Raw genomic sequence first — 21,901 nt, 5'->3', positions numbered from 1 at the left:
ATTTGAATGAATGTATGGAAATGGATGAATGTGTGGAAATTTGGTACACAAGCACGAGATGGACAATACCGTTCAAAAGTGTTTTTTTTTTTTTGGGAAGAAATTAATACTATCAGCAAGGATGCATTAAAGACACATGTAATGTTACAAAAGATTTCTCTTTCAAATAAATGCTGTTCTTTTCTATTAAGAATCCTGTAAAATAATGTTGATAAAAATGTTTCTTGAGGAGCCACTTGAGCATATTACAATTATTCTGATGGATCGTGTGACACTGAAGACTGGAGTAATGATGCTGAAATTTCAGCTTTGATCACAGGAATACATTATATAAAAAAATAGTAGTAAAATAGAAAGAAACTTAATTGTAAATATATTTCACACTATTAATGTTTTTACTGTATTTTTGATCAAATAAATGCATCCTTGATGAGCTGAAGAGACTACTTTAAAAAACATTTAAAAAATCTTCCCAACCCCAAACTTTTGAATGGTAGTGTGTGCACTTACTAATGTTTTTATGTACAATCATTCTTGTTAGGCTGAATTAACATGGGTTAGATATTAAGATGTTTTGAGTCAGGTTAGAGTTTGGATATTTACAAGTTAAATATTTACCAAATTTAACTTAGCTATAGTTTGGAGGCAAATCTACTGTGTGTTTTATTTTGTTTAAATCTAGTTAAGTGTAGGCCATATACCAGATAATCTTTTAATCTGTGTCTCAATCTAAATGATCAGATGATGACTCTGATAACAGGATAATATTGTCTATAATATAGTACTATAACAACAGGGTTTTTCCTGGGTCAAAAATGGTCTTCGGTGGTGGCGGTACAAACACGGTCATCCACACACAAACAGTACAAAGTATTCTACCCCATGTGACGTGTAAGCCCAGGACTGACAATACAACCAAAATAAATGTAAAGAAACAGTTTGTAATATTAAGTTATACTATTTATTCATGAAGTAAAAAATAATCACTGTCAGGACAGATCATAAAAACAAAGTGCTTAGAACTATTTAAAAAAATCTGTACATTTATATGTAAAAAGTGAACAACAAAGTACATAGAAAAAAAGTGTCAGGTCCATTATTTTGCGTTTACACCAAGTCTTAATGAACATATAATTTGACTTACATTATCAGATTGTTTTGTTCCGCACATTGCTATTGTTATCATTGTCAATCGTGTTCAATCGCACGTTTAATACTTTGCAATGCGTAGTTAACAACATAAAAAAAAATATATATATATACAACAACATACTGTAATAACATACTGCGTTACACAACAACATACTGCGTTACATATTTATATTGGCTACAAAGCTCAACAGTGCAAAAACCTGTTGTAAATAGAAACCATTGACCCTCTTCACACAGCCATTACACAAACACTCATGGGAGCGTTTTAAAACAGCCGGCTATCAGCGGGTACCGGTACTGCAGAACGACAGGTATCGTCACATTAGATGATCAAATAAATCATTTTATTTCATCAGGAGTCGGGATGCATTAGTTGCATAACTTGCATATTCAACCTCACTGGAGTTCACATGAAGTCTAGCCCAGATACTTTTCAAGTGGACTTCAGTGTGCGTGCGTGCGTGCGTGTGTGCGTGTGTTATGACAACCAACGAGTGTGGACATTTTACTGGTCCTCACTAGTTAAAGGCTAATAAATGAGCCAAAACATGTTTTTCTTTAAATCTAGTGTTTTGCACATGTTTCTGTGATGGGTTGAGTAAGGCCATAGAAAACATCATGAACCTGATATAAAATCAATAGAAGTCTTTCTTATGCATTGTCCTCACTAATATAGTGAAACAACTGCGTTTGTGTGTTTAAACCTAATGAGAATGCATTTATTTTAATTCAGGATTGCTCACGGGACAGTGACTGCTGTCAGGTGCTTCATTATTCCTCTATTATCCCTCTCTCTCTCTCTCTCTCTCTCTCTCTCTCTCTCTCTCTCTCTCTCTCTCTCTCTCTCTCTCTCTCTCCCCCCCCCCCCCCCCCCCCCCCCCCCACTGGTGATGGTGTCTGTCACCCTGACTGAATGTTTACCCGAATTCCTCAGCATATAATACTTCTCTCTCTCTCTCTTGCTTCTCTTCTTCCCTCTCTCTCGTTCTCTTTCTCTCATTCCTTCTGCAGCATTTCTAGCTGTTGGTTCCTCTCATCCCCATAATGGCTCTAACAGCCTCTCTAAAGGTAACACACACGGTCTGTCTGATGCTTTATCTGTCTATATTCCACTCGTCTGTCATCTATTCTTACAGAAAGCCTGTCCTTCCTAGTTTCTGCTTCTATTTTTGAGCTAGTATTTGACCTCGGACAACCAGCATGTGTAGTCTGGTGTGTTAAATGTACTGCGGTGTCCTAGAGCCATCTGAAACTCACATTAAAGGGGTCATATCATGGAAAACGGTATATAAAACTCTTATTTAATATGTAAACATCTGTTATTTACAACATTTATTGAAACTAAACTATGAGCACATTAACATAAGAAAACCTACATTAACACACAAACACCTATTTGGTATTCATAATTTGGCATTGTTACTCATTTCATATGTGAAGAGGTTAGCCAATCACAGATCTGTAATAGATCTCATTTACATAAAGCCTTAAAGGTACAGTAGTCAAATAATGTCGCAGCAAGCAATGTATCTATCAATGCTGAATCTGAAAATAGCAAAAAAAATCAATTTTGAGCAAACCGCTATAGATACCAGGTGGTCGACAAAATGTCTTGCTGTTGTTGTATCTGTCGGGGACAACCAGGTTTCATTGATTATCGATTTGTTGCATTGCATCTGGTTTGGACACAGGTTCTCGCACAAATGGGAAATTAAAAGGAAACCCTGTTAAATAACATTTGGTACAACTTTGGCAAAAATTATTAGTTAGTCTTAAGGAAAGAAAATGACCCCTCTAGTGTTTATATGCAGTAGACAGCACATCTGTAGTGAAGAGTAAACTCACTTTAGATTTCGATCCGTGTACACTACTGTCATAAGTTTGAGATTTGGTAGGATTATTTGGTGTTTTCTCTTCTGCTCACCACGGCTGCATTTATTGGATCAAAAATACAGTAAAAAACAGTAATATTGTGAAATATTATTAGATTTTAAATTTACCGTTTTCCAGTCTCATATATTTTAAACTATAATTTATTCCTGTGATCAAAGCTGAATTTTCAGCATCATTACTCCAGTCTTCAGTGTCACATGATTCCTTCAGAAATCATTCTAATACGATGATTTGCTGCTCATTAAACATTTCTGATTATTATTATTATCAATGTTGAAAACAGGTAACATTATAAATGTCTTTACTGTCACTTTTGATCAATTTAATGCATCCTTGCTAAATAAAAATAGTAATTTCTCTCTCTCAAAAAAGTGTGTAGTGCATGCAATTAAATGTTAAATCTGAATTCATATGTTTTTGAATGCACTTTGGGTTTGTGCATGACATCACTGCAGTGTGTGTGTGTGTGTGTGTGTGGTGCATGTGTAGAGCTTGCCATATGGCGTGGCATGTGGGTGTTTCTACACCTTCCTATTTTGGTTTGTCTTGCCGAGAGAGAAAAAAATAACTATTATTTTTTTTTTCTATTTGTTTATAGAAAAAAACTATTTATTTACCCGTGCACCGCTAGTGTAGTTGCCAGTATTTGTAGCATTTCTTTCAGGATTTTGTTTGTGTGACTCTTTGCCTGTCTCTCTCTCTCTCTGTAGTCCTCAGCGCTGAGCGGGTGGAGCAGATGACCAAGACCTACAATGACATCGACGTGGTCACACACCTCCTGGCTGAAGTGAGTGATGTGATCGTTCAGCAATCTGTGATAAAGTGCTTTGTCTAGTTTGCTTTTGATCGTAATGTCTCTTGATTGGCTGTCTGTTTGCATTGCGATGTCGTCCCGCAGAGGGATCGCGATCTGGAATTGGCCGCACGGATTGGTCAGTCTCTCCTGCAGAGGAACCATGTGCTGCAGGAGCGAAACGAATCTCTGGAGGAGCAGCTAGCACAGGCTGTAGACCAGGTACAACACGCTTTCACATGAAAAATTGAGGCTACAAGGTGTACAAGTGGGATTTCCACAATGCGGAAAACGTGGACGAAATCACAGAATCCAGTCATTAAATGGAATTTAAAGTATAACGCGGAATGTCGTTGAATTTGGAAATATTTGGATGAATAAATCAAAAGTAGGGTAATTGCGACTGAAAATGGACTGGTGTCTGTGAATATTAAACCGCAAAAAGACTGCAATTGAAATGTTCTGTGTGTCTCTGTGTGAAATTGTTAATGTTTTATGCATATATTTGATTAACAACGTTTTTGACAGTAAATTTGTATTAAATCATAAATCCAGAAAAATTAAAAGACAACATAGTATTTCAAACAAAATGAAAGATTTCATAGGGCCTTATTATTGAAAAAAAAATAGGGATGCACAATATATTGGCCACCATATCAGTGTCGGCCGATATGTGTTCATTTTTAATGTTATCATTATCGGCCCGAAAAGAAAATTTGGCCGATATATTAAAGCCAATGGATTATTTCCTTCAGCTGATGGTTTTAAATTGCTTAAAATATGATTGGAATCACCTCAAAAATGGAAAATACTGCTAAGTGCAACATGTGCTGCTCAAGTCACATAGGCTACATAAAATTATAATGAGAACATTATTATAATGTGTGCTTGGGACATGGCTTTTAATGGTGAGACTTTTGTTTTTGTTATCATGCTCTCCGATTTAGATTTATCGGCCAATATATCGGTTATCGGCTTTTAAATATGAAGGATTAGCGGTATCGGTCAATAATGTTATATTGTGGCTAAAAAAAAATATTTTATTAATTCAATTAATTAGATGTGTTTTTGATCATTAAAATTTAATGAAATCATTAAAATGGAACCCAGGAAACTTAAAAGGAGGGGGAAAAAAGCTAATTTGGGGAAAAGAAAAGAAAAAAGAAAACCGATTTCATAGGGTCCTAAAAATTTGATTTTGGTTAAACTTTTAATAAGTTGTTGTCAAATTGTACAAGTTTCATTCAATTAATTAGATATGCTTTTTGTTAACTAAAACCGATTTCAAAGTGCCCTATATAAGCTACAGTTTTAAAGCAACACACACAAACTCTGTATCAGGTTCATCAGCTTCAGCATGAGTTGGCGAAGAAGGATGAGCTCCTCCGGATGGTTGCGAGCGCCAGCGAGGAGAGCGAGACCGACTCCAGCTGCTCCACGCCGTTACGCCACCAGGGGCCCTCAGGGGCCGCTCTCGCCCTCAGCCAGCTGGAGGCCCTTCAGTCCAAACTCCAGGAGCTGGAGGACGAGAACCTCTCGCTGAGATCTGAGGTGAGGCACGGGCTCTGCCTGATATTACAGGAGCTGAAGGGTTTGACGAAAGCGTGACCTCTGATGTTTTACAGGCCTGTCACCTGAAGAAAGAGACCTTCACTTATGAGGAGAAAGAACAGCAGCTGGTGAACGACTGCGTTAAAGAGCTACGTGAGTATTTCCAAGCTCCAAATCAACTTAAACGACTCTAATCAGCAGCATCATAAACCAAATTAAACCTCATTAATGGACACTAAATTTGTCTGCCATTTGGATGACATTTTTTGTGATGCGTTCTAGGATTCCACAAAAAATGTATTCATCGATTTTGGCCAAAATGCAATTTTGCAGCCTGCATTTTAAAACAGCCTCTGCGTTCAAAGACCACCTATGATACCTAAAAATGTCTCTCTAGGGTTTGGAACAGAGCCTCAGTACATTAAAAAAACATTAGATATGCTTGCATGCAATCAAATAATCCATTAGTAATCAGATTGTTGGCTCAATCGGACTGAAACGTCTTCATGCAATCAATCTGAAAGCGCTTGAACTGATTGGAAGGGTGAGACAGACGTAAAATAATCCACTCAACTGGAAAAAAATCAAGCATGTAAATGCTTGAATCGAACCATTTTTTCAATCGGATTCAAACATACCTTGTGCACATGCGCAATGCTGTGAATATTTACAAAATTTTTGCTAAAAAAGCTCTTCATACATACAGTATATGTCAGATTTTTATATATATATATATATGTGTATGTATGTATGTATGTATATATATATGTATATACTTACGGTTGCTCTGCTGACATTATTGCAAAAGCGTTCTTCATTTCTTAGACTCGGCACTGTGGTTTTGTTCAGATTACTTGTAATGCACATATTAACGATTATGTGAATCGTATTGCAACGTATAGGTCTCATATAAACAGAACTTTCAGAATCTGAAATCAGATTGGATTTATTCGGATTGATGAAAATTAGTGCATGGAAACATTCTATTGAATGTGATGTAGGTTCTTTTAGAGTTGTTTAATCAGTGTGTTTGTTTAACAGGCGAGTCAAACAGTCAGATGGTGTCACTGACGGAAGAGCTCTCCCTGAAGAACGAGGATTTAATGAGACATCAGGAAGAGATCGCCCAACTCCTCACACAGATCGTAGAGCTCCAGCACAGAGTCAAAGAGGTCAGCATACATCACGCCACACCTGCTTTTATACCACTCTTCAGAGGTTTGGGGTCAGCAAGAATTTTTTTTTTTTTTTTTTTAGAATACTTTTTTTCACCAAAAGTGACCATTTATAATTTGAATGCTGTTCTTTTAAACTTTCTATTCATCAAAAATCCCGAAATTTATCACGGTTTCCACAACTGTTTTAACATTGATAATAATGAGAGCAGCAAATCATCATATTAGAATCAGGGACGTGCACAGGGGGGTTGCTCAGGTTGCCCGGGCAACTGCCCATATGCCCTTCTCGACTCACTTTGCCCTTCCGAGGGGGAAAAAATAAATAAATAAAAAGTGTTGCAGAAAAAAAAAAGCAGAGTTTCACCTAGGCCTAGATAAAAAAAAAAAAAAAATCGCAAAGCCTCATTCACTTCCATTCGGGCACCAAAAGTGAAAGTCAGTAGGGGAAGGGGAAGGGCAAACTCTGTTTACGTGGCTGCAGCGCTGCACGCGACCGGCACCTGAGCTGAGCCTGCATCAGCGGCCCTAGAAGGAGATTGTCGCGGTTGTCGGGTGAGACGACTCAACGTTGTCGGGAAAGGTGAGTTTGTGATGTATAACAAACGAACGATCATCATCAGGGTTCCAGACTGCGACCATTTTTTGAGAATGTGCGAGTTAAAAATGTATGTGGTCGCATTTGTGCGAGTGCATGGTCCTGTACTATTCAGTTAAATTCGCGCAATTTTCCTGCATTGAACTTGATTTAGCGCCCGCCAAAGTGATTTTTTGTCCCGCCAAAGTCTTATTTGATCGGTGAGTAACGTTAATGTAGAACTGCTGCGCTTGTGACAGCTTGGGCGCATGTTTAACTGAAAGAACGAGCAGAGAGAGAGAGAGAGACTCGGTCGCGCGCGCGCACTCTCTCTCTTCGGAGCCAGGCGAAAGTGTAAACAAGACTTCACCGTCTCCAAACTCAGCGCTGTCTTGCTCTCTCTCCCTCGCACATATTAATCAAAATAAATCGACACGGTCGGAAGTTTCATGTGGAGCATTCTGAGATTTTTTTTTTCCTGAATTACCGCTGGGTGTGAATTGTGCTAAATAAGTTGCCTTATCTTCTCTGAAAAGCGTTCCGGACATTCAGCTGACATAAAACAAAACTTTAATTAAACGAAAAAAAAAAAAAAAACTATCCAGCAGTGATGAAATGTTTTCTGTGTTGACACAAATCTTGGACGTGTCCATGTCCTAACTGCTGGGATAATCACAACGCGCATGACACGTCCAATTCGCGAACTAATGACTCCTTTGAACCGATTCATTTTAATGAATGGTTAAAATGATCTTTCCAACAGTGAACTCAGTAGATGTATGAATCGGTGTATAACTAATCAGTAACACTTTACAATAAGGTTCTATTTATTACATAAATTACATAAAAAGTACAGTTTGCTTACTCAAGCTTTAAAATAAATAAAACCACTTCTTTTTTTTTTTTGAAAAGCATATGACTGTCTACATTTTTCCACACAGTGCTATCAAGAAGAATCGTTAAAGAATCGGATCGATAATCAGAATCGTCAGTGGCATTTTTATTGATAAAATCTGTGTTATTATTAGTAGTAGTTAAGGTGATTGAGTGCTGTATTTCAGTGTTTTACTTCTTTGTATATATATATTTTAATAAAGACCCTGTTATTCTCAGTCCTTCATAGCCCGTGAGTTTTTTCAGGGGTGCCCTTTTTTCAGGTCAGAGCAACTGCCCCTCAAAATTCCTGTGCACGTCCCTGATTAGAATGATTTCTGAAGGATCATGTGACACTGAAGACTGGAGTAATGATGCTGAAAATGCAGCTTTGATCACAGGAATAAATTACATTTTACTATTTTGATATAATCAAACAGAAAACCGTTGAATTGTAATATTTCACAATATTATTACACAATAATATATTCACAATATTATTACACAAAAACTGCAGCCTATATTCCCCCGGATGCTGATGCCAAGTTTGCTATGAAAGAACTTCACGCAGCCATCAGTAAACAACAGACCGTTCACCCGGAAGCTGCGTTTATTGTTGCGGGTGATTTTAATCATTCAAACTTAAAGTCAGTGCTACCGAAATTTCACCAGCATGTTTCCTGTCACACCAGAGGAAACAAAACCTTAGACCATGTTTACACAAACATGGCTGAAGCTTACGTCGCGACACCCCTCCCCCACTTGGGACAGTCAGATCACCTTTCTTTGTTCCTCACCCCCAAATATGCACCTCTGATCAATCGCGTGAAGCCATCAGTGAAGACCATCAAGGTGTGGCCTGCGGGGGCAGATTTCTCACTCCAGGAAAGGTTTCTACACACAGACTGGAGTATGTTTGCTTCTCAAGCCACCAGTGGCTCTCACACGGACATTGACTGCTACACCTCCTCTGTACTGGATTATATTAATACCACCATTGACAGTGTCACAACCCAGAAGCAGATCACCACATACCCAAATCAGAAGCCATGGATGAACAGGGAAGTGCGACTCCTATTGAAGACACGCAATACTGCCTTCAGATCAGGAGATGCACAAGCCTATAGTACATCCAGAGCAAATCTGAAAAGGGGCATCAAAGAGGCCAAGCACTGCTACAAGCTTAAGATAGAGGGACACTTTTCCAACGCTGACCCTCGGCGCATGTGGCAGGGCATTCAGGCCATCAGTGACTACAAACCCTCTCACTCCACCCCCGCAGCCACTGATGTCAACTTCCTGAACGAGCTAAATGACTTCTATGCTCGCTTTGAAAGAGACAACAGAGAAACTGCCACCAAGCTCAAATCCTCAGCTGACCACCCACCGATCACACTCTCCTCCACAGATGTCTGCAATGCACTGAGCAGGATCAGCGCGCACAAGGCTGCTGGACCAGACAACATCCCTGGACGCGTACTCAGGGCATGTGCGGAGCAGCTCGCTGGGGTTTTTACAGACATTTTCAACCTGTCTCTTGCCCAAGCAACTGTACCAACATGCTTTAAATGCACTTCCATTGTGCCAGTGCCAAAACACTCCAGCCCGAAGTGCCTTAATGACTACCGCCCTGTAGCACTCACACCCATCGTAATGAAGTGCTTTGAGCGGCTGGTCCTGGCACACCTAAAAGACTCTCTACCATCCACATTGGACTCACACCAGTTTGCCTACCGTAGCAATAGGAGCACAGAGGATGCAGTCTCCATGGCACTGCACTCTGTGCTCACACATCTGGACAATAAGAACACTTATGCACGCATGCTGTTTGTTGACTTCAGCTCAGCATTCAACACTGTCATCCCAACTAAGTTAATAGCCAAACTTGGAGACCTGGGCTTCAACACCTCCATGTGCAACTGGATTTTGGACTTCTTGACCAACAGACCCCAGAATGTTCGATCAGGCTCCAACTGCTCCACATCCATCACACTCAACACTGGTGTACCACAGGGCTGTGTGCTAAGCCCGTTCCTCTACTCCCTCTTCACCTCCGACTGCAAGCCTGTGTACGGATCTAATTCCATCGTCAAGTTTGCGGACGACACTACGGTGATTGGTCTCATCAGCAACAACGATGAGACTGCCTATAGGGAGGAGATCAAGCACCTGGCCACATGGTGCACCGAAAATAACCAGCTCCTCAACACCACCAAAACGAAGGAGCTCATCGTGGACTTCAGGAAAGTGTCAAGAGGCACACACGACACCATCTACATCAATGGAATGGCTGTTGAGCGTGTCTCCAGTTTCAAGTTCCTGGGGACCCACATCTCGGCGGACATGACCTGGACAACCAACACCTCCAGCCTGGTCAAGAAGGCTCACCAGCGCCTCTTCTTCCTGAGGACACTGAGGAAGAATCAGCTTTCCTCCACTATCCTGGTGAACTTCTATCGCTGTGCAATAGAAAGCATCCTGACCAACTGTGCTACAGTGTGGTATGGGAGCTGTTCTGTTGCAGAGCGCAAGGCACTGCAGCGGGTGGTGAAAACCGCCCAGCGCATCACTGGGACTCCACTACCTGCCATCGAGCACATCCAGAGGAAACGCTGTCTGCATCGAGCTCGCAGCATCCTTAAGGACTCCTCTCACCCAGCCCACAGACTGTTTTCTCTCCTGCCTTCCGGCAGGCGTTTCAGGTGCCTCCGGACCAGGACCAGCAGACTAAAGAACAGTTTTTTCCCCAGAGCTGTCTCTTTATTAAACTCTAACCCTCATTGATCCCACTCCCCTTATATACTGATTGACTCTCCTCTCCCTCCTCACACCTGCCTCCATTTTGTTATTTGCAATACTATAATGTTAATTTGCACTGCTGACTGTTATTACAGTAACAACTGTTTACATATGCATCTTGCACTACTACCTTGACTGGAATATGCTCATTTGCACTGCCGACTGTTTATTTACAGTACCGACTGTTATATATACATTGCAATATCGTACCTTAACTGTAATATGCAATTACTTTCCACTGCACTCACTCGGATAGCTTCTGTCCAAACTTTATTTGCACTACTTTAAATCCATTGTTATACTGCTCATTAGCCTAACTTATACATATATCTATTTGTAAAATTCTGTTTATAGTAATATCCATCTGTATATTATGCTCACATTCTGTTTATAGTAACAGCCATCTGTATATATATTCATAGTACATATCTATCTGTAAAATTATGTTTATAGTAACAGCCATCTGTATATTATATTCAGTACATATCTATCTGTAAACATTCTGTTTATAGTAATAGCCATCTGTATATTATTATATTCAGTACATATCTAGCTGTAATTCTGTTCACAGTAAGAGTTATCTGTATATTATATTCATAGGACAATCTATCTGTAAATTTTTGTTTATAATAGTATTCAACTCTATATTTATTCAGTACATATCCATGTTCTGCACTTATGAACCACTGTATATCCTGCACTTGCTGCTATTGCACTTCTGGTTAGACCTAAACTGCATTTCGTTGCCTTGTACCTGTACTTGTGTAATGACAATAAAGTTGAATCTAATCTAATCTAATCTAATAATATTATTATTATTTCACAATTATTATTATTATTTATTTATTTATTTATTTTTATTAAAGGATAACTGTCGCCAAAATGCAACCTAGGGTCTTTTTGTTAATCTACCCGAGTCAAACTTTCATTTAAAAGCATAATTAGAATGGAAACGGAAATCTCGTTTATCGATCTCGAAATAGTCGATCTCCGAATGCAACGTAACAGGGAGGAGAGTAAAGATGGGAAGCTCCTAAAGCTTATAATTAGTTGTTTTGTCATTAGTGAAAATCAATATTGACCTTGTATTTGAAAAAGGATCCTCATATAAGAAGCAATACTAAAATTCAGAGTCAGTTCATTCGCATTCGGAGATCGACTATTTTTGACTGACAAAATGCTGGCGGACGGAAACAACAACAGCTACAGTGAGTTAAAATCTTTATTTTTTAGTAAACTCTGTGTACACAAACAATGTAGTCAATGCTGGAGTTCATGTGTAGAGCCCCTGGTGATACTTCAGCACAGTTTCATGTTGTGTCGAGCCGCATTAGTGTTTTAAAAATAGCGATTTTGATGCTATCATAGAAGTGCCCCATCCACTCCCATTCAAAAGGCAATTTGACCGAAAACGAAAATACGGTCAAACTTAAAAGTGGCGTTTCATTCTAATTATGCCTTTACACGAAAGTTTGCCTCGAGTAGATTAACAAAAAGACCCAAGGTTGCATTTTGGCAACAGTCATCCTTTAAATAAATGCAGCCTTGGTGAGCAAAAGAAACTTTTTTTGAAAAAATAAATAAATAATTATCTTACCGACCCCAAATTTTTGAACAATAGTGTATGTTGATGTATAATTGAGTATGTCTTGGTTTTCTCAGTTGGCGCTAGAGAAAGAAGAGCTGAGAATTCACCTTCAAGCCTCAAAGGAAGCACAACGGCAACTTACGGCTGAGGTAAAGCTACACACACATACTGATGTAATGAACCGTAAGCCAATCCGTCTGCAAATCTGGATTAAGACGGTTCACTCTGTTTAAAAAGCCCTGTTTTACTGAAATGCGAAGTTAATGGCCTTGTTTGGATTAATCTGCTTGATTTAAGGTCTTAAAGCACTTCAAATATCAGTTTTAAAGTTTTACAGCAAAGCAGCTTAGTCACTGTGATTTAGAAAAGGCCATGAACTTATCCATTCATGTGGTGTGTCTGTCTTATCATTGCACTTTAGCTGAACTTATGAAATATGACCGTAGAGGCTGGCGTGTTATAATGCGTCACAGGACAGTGTTAGTTAATAAGCAATGCTGTGATCATTTCACTGGAAGTATTATGGCAAGAATGTCTTAAATCTTTACAAAAATAATTGCAATCAACGATATTACTGTCATTTTAAGACCATTTTGTCTCACTGATTTAATGACTATATAGAAATATAGATTTATAAGAGCATAATAATGCAAGTACACCCAAGTGCATCAAAGTGGAATTTTTAATTCTTAAGAATATTCAGGCATTGGAATTAGAAAAAAAATGTATATCCTAAATAAATAAATCTAGGAATGCGCATGAGTACCAGAAATGTTCGATCATGAAAATGATGATCCTGTGACTTAAAATGAAAAGAATATCTATTTTCCACTTCTTTCTGATTGGTTATGGCATTTTGGGTGGAACCTTGAGGTCTGATAAGTTAAGGTTGGGATGCAGTCAAGACTGGCTAAAATGTTGGTGACATCATTCTTATGTTAACAAACAGCAAGCATGTAAACACAGTGGGAATTGTCGAGTTCCTCAAAAATGATCGAAATCATGTCCATATATCATACAATATAGTAATTTTCATGACAGGCCTACTCTGCTGTATTATGAGGCACACCAGCTGCCTGCGGAATATAAACATCGGCTTGTGTGTGTGTGTTAGCTTAAGGAGCTGTCCGACAGAAATGCGGAGTGTGTGGGAATGTTACATGAGTCTCAGGAGGAGATTAAGGAGCTGCGCAGTAAGAGCACTCCGTCTGCAGGCCTGCGCAGACACCTGTCTTATGGACTCTATCCCATGGTGAGAAACACAATCTCTTGCTCCACACCTCCATCTCTCACACACATTTCTTCTTTTACAATCACATCTGTTCTTAAAAGATACTTATTCAGTATCCTACACATGCTAAGCATTATAATACCCATTGCATTTCATTTGTTCTTTTTATTTCTCATTTTATTTAGTTTTGTTTTTGTGATTGCTTTGTTTTATTTTGTTTCATTTAGTTTTTGTTTAGTCATTTTCATTGTATTTCTTTTTTTTTTTTTGTGTGTATGTTTTATTTCATTTAGTTTAGTTTTTTAATTATATTTCAGTTAATTTAGTTTTTAGTTTTTTGGTTTTTCTATTTTATTTCTCGTTTCATTTTTTTTTTTTTTTTTTTTTTTTCATTTGATTCTGGTTTTGGTTTGTTTTATTTCTCGTTTCATTTTTTTTTTTTTTTTTTTTTGCTTTGTTTTTCATTTAATTCCGATTTTTGTTTTATTTTATTTCTCGTTTCATTTTATTATTTTTTTTCATTTGTTTAATTTAATTCTGTTTTTTTGTTTTATTTTATTTCTCGTTTCAGTTTTGTTTTGTTGTGTTTTTTTATGTGTTTTTTTATTTCATTTCATTTCATTTTTACTGTCTGTCTCTTTGGGTTTACAGGTGTATAATCATTGCTTCTTTTTTTTTTTTTTTTGTCCTTCAGGATTCTTTGGCAGCTGAGATTGAAGGTACTATGAGGAAAGAGCTGAGTGTAGATGAAGAAATCGCCTTTGAGGACCAGAGGTGACACTCACCATTCTCCCTTACACACACCGTCACGTTTCCGTAGCCATGTGGTCCTTCAGCAGTACTGACCTTTGACCCCGTCCGCTCTGTCTTTGAAGGTCGACCCATAAGCGTGTGTTCCAGACGGTACAGTCAGTGAATCGGGCCGTGATGAGAGCGGCTGCCGCTGTGCCTCCTATCCCTGGATCCGCTCGCAGCGGCGTGATCATGACACCAGTGCCCTATCCATCACACACACACAACACAGAGGAAGAAGCTGGAGATGTGGACGTCACCAAGTGAGTGCGACTGGAGAATGTATTTATACTTAGGGCTGTCAAATAAAAATGTAAATTTCGAATATTTGTCGAGTTTAAAAAGAAAACCTGCACGTTTGAACGTAAAAACCGTGCATTCAGATTTTTTGTGTGTCAAGAACATAGACTGTAAAAGGTCAAGAGGTGCGCGAGACATGTTTTCTCAGGTTACTGATGCACTTACACTTAATACCTAATTTTCCTTGCATGCACATTAAGGAAATTATATTTTATTTAAGAACAATTGTTTCATTAGTTAATGCACTTTAAAAAGTGAATGCCTGCTCTCATACACACGTCATCTATAAGTGCAAGACATGGCCTGATACAGTGTAAGATTTTACACAGGGTTTACTACACAAATGCTAAACTTGCTAAAATATACCCCTCTGTCAGCGATGCATGTAATAGGTGCAAGCAATCACCAGCAGATCTCATTCATATGTTATGGGGATGCCCTAAATTATATGATTATTGGACTAAAATATTCAAAACTCTGAGAGAAGCCTTTGCCATAGATCTTGACCTAAATCCTCTTCTGGCCATCTTTGGGATGACCGTTGAAGTTAACCTTTCTGTAACGGTTCAAAAGGCTCTAGCCTTTACCACTTTGCTAGCAAGACGTCTCATACTCCTGAAGTGGAAACATGCCTCACCCCCTTCTTTTGATTCATGGCTGAAAGAAGTGTTCACTTGCATTAAATTGGAAAAAATCAGACTGTCACAGACTGGATCTTTAAGGACCTTTGATAAACTGTGGCGCCCCTTTTTAGACTATTTACTAGTTAATTCTCAAGACACTTAAACTGAGCATCCCCTTATTATGTATTTATTTTATTTTGAAAATGCTTTAAGATATCAATATTGTATTTTTTTATTTTTTTATTTTTTTTATGTAATTTGTTGTTGTTTTTGGAGGCTGTAGGTTGTTTACTTGAGGGAGGGTTTTATTGGGGTATTAACAGTGTGGAACGTTTATTTTATAAAATCATTGTTATTATACGTTGACTTGATGTTCCCAGCAGAAAAACCAATAAAGAAATTTAAATAAAAAAACCTGAAAAAAAAAAAAAGTGAATGCCATTTCATTTAAATAAAAGATGGGATGCTTGATTTGTTTTTTATTTGCTTATTGTGCTCGCTTGCACCCTCTTGTGGGCATAGGAGACAATACAGTACTTTTTTTCTCGGAACATTAAAGCTGCTGTCTGTAACTTTTTTGGGTTAAAAATGATCCAAAATAAATGTTTGAGCAAGTACATAACCAGCCAGTGTTCAAAACTATCTGCTTGCCGTAGCTCGATTCAAAACGGTAAGCTTGTAATAATGTTTTTAATTCCAGTGGCATTGACGTAATATGATAAGCGATCGTTAGATTTAATCAGCGCGATTTACTGCAATGCTTTTTTTCCCGTAGTTGGACATAACAAAAGTGGATGTTACTTGCTTGTTCAGATGACATTTTCTGGTGAAAATACTTATGTTGGTCATACTTCCAAAAAAGTAGAATCTGTGATCCCGAATGACAGTATCCATGTTCGTTCTCAAAAAATTTGATTCATCCGCGCCAGCCCTAATTTATACCCACAATGCATTTGTGTGTTTCTGACACGCGTGTGTGTGTGTGCGCTGCAGAGAGAACTCCCGTCGGGGTCAGCCCGGTTCTCCCGGAGGAAACGACCTGACGTCAGCCGTGAACCGGCTCTCCCTGCGGAGGCAGAACTTCGTGTGCGAGCGTCAGTTCTTCCAGGCGGAGCGAGACCGGAAGCTGAAGCTGTTGGCGGCGGAGTCGGACGCGGGCGCGAGCGGATGCAGTTCACCAATGGGAAGCACAGTCTCTTCTTTCACCAACCTATCAGAATTCTCCTTTTCCTCCAGCTGTTTCAAGACATTTCTTCCTGAAAAACTGCAGATTGTTAAACCAATGGAAGGTGAGGATAGGATAGCGTGCCTAAAAAACAGCCACGTTTTTCTGAAATCGGCATGTACTTCTTAGTTGATTATGTTCAAACAGTCAGTTATGGACTATGAGCATTTGGATACATTTCTCTTTTTATGAAAAGGGATTTTGTCATCTTTACTGTCACACTTTATAGTAAGGTCATTAATATTAGTCAATGCATTGTTTAACTAACTGAATTTAAATAGACTAAAAGCATGTATTATTGTTAATGTTCCATCAATATATATTAATGTTTAATTAACAGTTTTCTATTTAAAATGTAATTTATTCCTGTGATCAAAGCTGAATTTTCAGCATCATTACTCCAGTCTTCAGTGTCACATGATCCTTCAGAAATCATTGTAAGATGCTGAATGTTTGTCCCTGTTGTCCTGGATCTGCAGGTTCTCTGACTCTTCATCATTGGCAGCAGTTGGCTAAACCCCACCTGGCCACTATTCTAGACCCCCATCCAGGTGTAGTTACCAAAGGCTTCCGCCCCCTCCCTCAGGACAGTGTTTATCACCTGAATGACCTTGAAGAAGATGAAGACCAGGCAAAACTCTCATGGGAACATAAGAGAAAAGAGGAGGAGACACAGGCCACAAAAACAAAAGAGGATGAGGAGGAAGAGGAGGAAGGAATCACATTTCACGTGCGGTCATCATCCACTCCGGAAGAGAAGACCGAGAGGAGGCGTGTCCAAAGCCCAGCTAATGCCCCGCCCCTTCCTGCATCCCTCAGGAACTCCCCTGTGCCCATAGCAACGGTTGTCTCCATAGCAACAGCAGTTAACCAGACAGCTTCTTCTACAGTCAGTTCTGGAGTCTCCGGATCAGCAGATCCCCAGTTTGACCTGAATGTCGTCTCTAAAGCGTCCTCTACAGGTAAACAGCTGTCACTGCAACCACCATGTTTCTGTTCCTGAATAATCCTGCATGTTTGTTGATCACTTTTTTTGTTTGTTTAGCTATAAACCCTGGGAAATATCAGAGCTCCACTTTTTCCACGTACACCTTCACTACCTGCCGGATCCTGCATCCCAGTGACAGCACACAGGTTACACACAGGTAAAACAACGCTGATTTTTTAATCACAAAAAAACATAAAAGTTCTATTTTTGGCAAATGTAAAGGCCCTTGAACACCAAAAGTGGATTGAATGAGCCTCAGGCTGAAGGGAATATAAATTCACGCCTGTACAGTAGAGGGCGCCGCTCAAACAAACCTTTCAGCTGTGCTGCCATTCTGAATTGCAAAAGAATAGGACGCAGGAGAAGAGAGTTCAACACTTACTTCAGCAGTAAAAACAAATGTTTTGTGTATCTATAGTCATTTTTGCTTAGTGTGGTCGAAATTGGATCATCAATGGTCAGCAGCAAACACATTGCTTAATAAAGTGAGATTAAATGCATAAATTATATTTGTTAACATATTTAATTATTGGTTTGCTAATATTCTGAGTTTGCATTTGACTGTGTTTATTAATTCTGAGGAATACTGAATCTGTGCATCTGCGATGAGTAAATGCCTGCTCACATTTAGTGTAGAACTGTATCATGTTCACACACTACGCCTCTGCACTTACTCATGATTTCTCAACATGGGGACAGAAGAGCTGTCAGTTTATATATGGGAAAACAAAGCAACTTGCATTATTTATTTTAAAAAGGTAATTTAAAAGTAATGTGTTACTTTACTAGTTACTTGAAAATGTAATCTGATTACTTAAGCTGGTTACTTGTAATGCGTGACCCCAACACTGGTTATGGATGGATCTGGTTGATTGTATTCCTGTGTTTTGTTTCTGTTCATCAGCTCTGCCTGTAGTCCTTCTGTCAGCGTTAACACCCCGAGTTCTCTCCGGACCGGTCCCAGTACTCCAGTGACACCCTGCAGGTTGAGTCTGGGTGATTGTTTCCCGGTTCGCCGGCCTGCAGCGCCCCCTGGTGGTCTCGCCAAGCTCCTGCTGGAGAAAGGCATCTCTGCTCAGGGTCCCGTCGCTGAGGCGGCACCTAAAAAGCCTCTTTCTCTCCGTCTTCTTCCCAGCACTCCTCCAAACTCCCCTTCCCACTCCCCATGCCCCTCCCCAGTGCCCTTCGACTCCCGATCCACCTCTTCGGACAACTTTCTGGCATCCCGTCCCGCTGAGCTCTTCCTGCAAGACGTTTACGGGCTGAAACTCGGCCGTGCCTCTCGACCGGATCTCCTCAGCCCTGAACAACCCCCTCACGGCCAGTCAACCAAACCGGACCGCCACGGCGTCAAGCTCGTGGAGCATCTGCGCAAGCTAGGCTTGGATAAAAAAGTGCTCCAAGGGTCTGATGCCGATGGTGCCCATCCACAGGAATCTGCCACCTTCCTAGCAACAGGAGGCGGCAGCTTATTGGACGGGCTTAGGCGCAATCAAAGTCTACCTGTTATGGTTGGCCGCCGTAGCGCATCCGTTTCCAGTCCGCCCTTTCCTGTCCCGCCCCCTCACCCGACTTCATTGGCCCTTCCCACTCCTCCATGGGGAAACCCAAACGAACCGCGCCGCACACATAGACCCGCCTCCCTCTCTCAAGCCCCGCCCCACCTGCATAATTAATAAGGATGTGGGAGGGGTCAAAACCGTCAGTTCCCCTTCCTGCCACCCGTAAACAGACCAAAAGAAGCTGAAAGACATTTAAGGTTGTTTTTAAAGCACAAAAAAAATGAAGGGAAAGTGTTGATGAAGAATTTAAAGGCCTTATCATAGCACTCAAGAGGAAATACAGACTTCTAAACCTATTTTTCCCCCGTCTTTTTCTTTTCTTTTATGGTTTATCTTCACCCCTTTATCCTTATTTACTCTCATTAACACTTCATCGCACTTCTGTTCTGTCCATTAACTCATGAGGCTGTGGAGTTGTGAGGTGGCGGAGAGCAGGAAGGAATATGTACGTGTAGAAGGATGTTGAATGTTGGATGGAAGGAAGGAAGGAAGGAAGTTTAAAAGAATGTTATAAAGTTCTGGGATTATGAAGGTTTCTGTAGGTTTATTTAGAATTTTCTGTCACTTTGATTCATCCTAGTAAATCATTTGAATGAAATTGAGGTGATGAACACAAACAAGAATGGAATACGCAAGTGAAATGAACGTTAGCGTCTCCACAGCCTCATTTTAGGAGTTTGTCTCGCTTCATTCAGCAGTTCCTGAGAGTTTCCTGCGTTATAGATGTTTAGTAGAACATCTGCCTGCCTGTATTGTCTTTTTTATTGTCTGTATTTTTGCATCATTGCAGGTGTAGGTGGAAAGTCTAACCAAGATGTTGTGTCCCTCATCATTATAGTGTATATGGACATAAGCTTCTCTTGTTTTCTTTGCACAGAATTAATTGGTTTTTGGGAAAGTTTGTCACAAAAGGATTGATTTGAGTTTGTTACCTTATACTAAATGTTGTATTATTTGACATGATATTCAGGGACTGTGTATTTAAGGGAAAGAGTGATCTGTATGTACACTTGGAAGGCATCACTGCAGATTATACTCTTCAAGTTTGGCCTAAGATGAATATGCGACTGAAACATTAATTATTCTTTGATTCTTTTGATCAGTTTCCCATTTATTAGAGTAGGATACATTTGATTGTTATTTTCTATTGTCGTTCTCTTTTGCGTTTACATCCCTTAAATATAAAACATGCAAATTGTATTTTTAGTGAATACAGAATCCCTACTAAAGTAGCCCTAGAGATGGTCTTGACACGTTGCCCATGACCTTTGACCCCTGGATGAATTCCAATTGTGCTTCCTTGTCATCCCCACTTCTTTTCTCATTTTATGCACTTTTCGTTTTTAACCCATTAAAATAGTGTTTTTAGTAAATAGGCATTACATGTGTTATCTAACAATGAGGTAAACCTAGAGTATGTTAATAGATTTATCCTGAGCGATATCTAATATGATTTACTTGCCGTTCAGTTAGGAATTATTAATATATATTTCGTGTTTTTGGTGGAGTTTGAGAAGGGACTCAAGATTCAAAGGCCTTTTTGGGTTTAAACCAAAATTATTTGTCTTACTAAAATATGAATTGTCATTTTTATAAGCTAAAACGTGTGTTTTGTGTTTGTGGTAAACTGACTTTTATGCTTTGTAGTAAATACAGTGACAGCACAGGGAAAAGCATCAGCTTGCTGTCAGCTATGCCAGTGAACAAGAACACAAACTAATCTAAACGTGATCCAAACTGAACGTCCGTTTCGGATCACATCATACAACAGACTAACACCAGCATGCTTGCTGCATATATACATCACTAGCTTTATCTCTAACCCGAGCTGAAGTGTATGGTACTAAACGCATGATTTGATTTAAGTATCAAAGTGTCCTTATTTCCATCCTGCTGTTGATGTCATCAAGCTCTCGGCTGCCATTCAGGTCAAAGGTTAATGCTTGAAGATGATGCCATAAGTTGTGACATTAAGCACCAAATGATTTCTTTTGTGCGGTTGACCTAGTAACCACAGCCTTGGTGTGTGTTCCTGTGTTTAGCTGTCAGAACCCTGTATCAGCATCATTATGTTGGGTTTTTTTTATAATAAAACAAGCAAAATCAACTTTGGTGTCCCTGACATTTCATCCTAAGGAGTTTGAAACTTTATTTCTTTTTATCTATGTTCATTTTATGTTTTAAGTATATCGTAGTAACAGTATGATTCATTTCCCTTATTAAGTTGTGCAAAAGTTACATTAGATTGATAATTGTTCATTTATATTAGTAATTATTTGCCATAAATATACAATCCTGATTCTAAAAATAAAATAAAAACTGGGAAAATACATCCACCTTGTACCATTTTTGCATTTATATTTTTGACAATTAAGCAAAGTTACAGCCCAAATCCAATTAGAATAATGAAAAAATTGTGATGTGAATTAAATATTTATATTATTGCAGATGTAAAATTAAGCATGTTTTGTACGATTTTTACATTGTGGCATTTGTTTTTGACAAAGCAAAATTACATACCAATTCTAATTACCATAAGGTAAACACAGTATTGCATAAAACATTAATTCACATTAAAGTAATAAGATATATATTATTTTTTTTACTATTGCAGTTATGTATGGACAGTATGATTATCATTGCTGTTTTGCAGTAATGAAAACAATCATTGTATAATTAGAATTACAAACAAAAATTAAATGAAGCATTACAGTAATGTGAAAATTTATAAAAAAAAAAAAAAAGGGTAACACTTTAGGGTCCAGTTCTCACTGTTAAC

General features: G+C 38.9%; 1 protein-coding gene across 5 annotated transcripts in view; it reads left to right on the top strand.

Annotated features, from left to right (window-relative positions):
* trak2 (trafficking protein, kinesin binding 2) overlaps window positions 1-21,229 on the top strand; it is a 32,305-nt gene extending 11,076 nt beyond the window's left edge. For 3 of the 5 annotated variants that reach the window (XM_084425286.1, XM_084425288.1, XM_084425289.1), the window contains 14 exons: window positions 2,164-2,220; window positions 3,756-3,832; window positions 3,944-4,060; window positions 5,180-5,389; window positions 5,464-5,542; window positions 6,431-6,561; window positions 12,476-12,550; window positions 13,516-13,653; window positions 14,327-14,406; window positions 14,508-14,687; window positions 16,341-16,636; window positions 17,052-17,534; window positions 17,618-17,717; window positions 18,465-21,229. In XM_084425286.1, the coding sequence (XP_084281412.1) occupies window positions 2,164-2,220; window positions 3,756-3,832; window positions 3,944-4,060; window positions 5,180-5,389; window positions 5,464-5,542; window positions 6,431-6,561; window positions 12,476-12,550; window positions 13,516-13,653; window positions 14,327-14,406; window positions 14,508-14,687; window positions 16,341-16,636; window positions 17,052-17,534; window positions 17,618-17,717; window positions 18,465-19,236 (2,795 nt within the window). In that variant the 3' untranslated portion in view covers window positions 19,237-21,229. The remainder of the gene's footprint in view (window positions 1-2,163; window positions 2,221-3,755; window positions 3,833-3,943; window positions 4,061-5,179; window positions 5,390-5,463; window positions 5,543-6,430; window positions 6,562-12,475; window positions 12,551-13,515; window positions 13,654-14,326; window positions 14,407-14,507; window positions 14,688-16,340; window positions 16,637-17,051; window positions 17,535-17,617; window positions 17,718-18,464) is intronic. The other 2 variants (XM_084425287.1, XM_084425290.1) reach the window with 1 other exon arrangement.
* Window positions 21,230-21,901: the final 672 nt, after the last annotated feature.

The sequence above is a fragment of the Rutilus rutilus genome (assembly GCF_951802725.1).
Source record: "Rutilus rutilus genome assembly, chromosome: 12".
NCBI classification, from domain to species: Eukaryota; Metazoa; Chordata; class Actinopteri; order Cypriniformes; family Leuciscidae; genus Rutilus; species Rutilus rutilus.
This window is presented reverse-complemented; position numbering and strand designations above follow the sequence as displayed.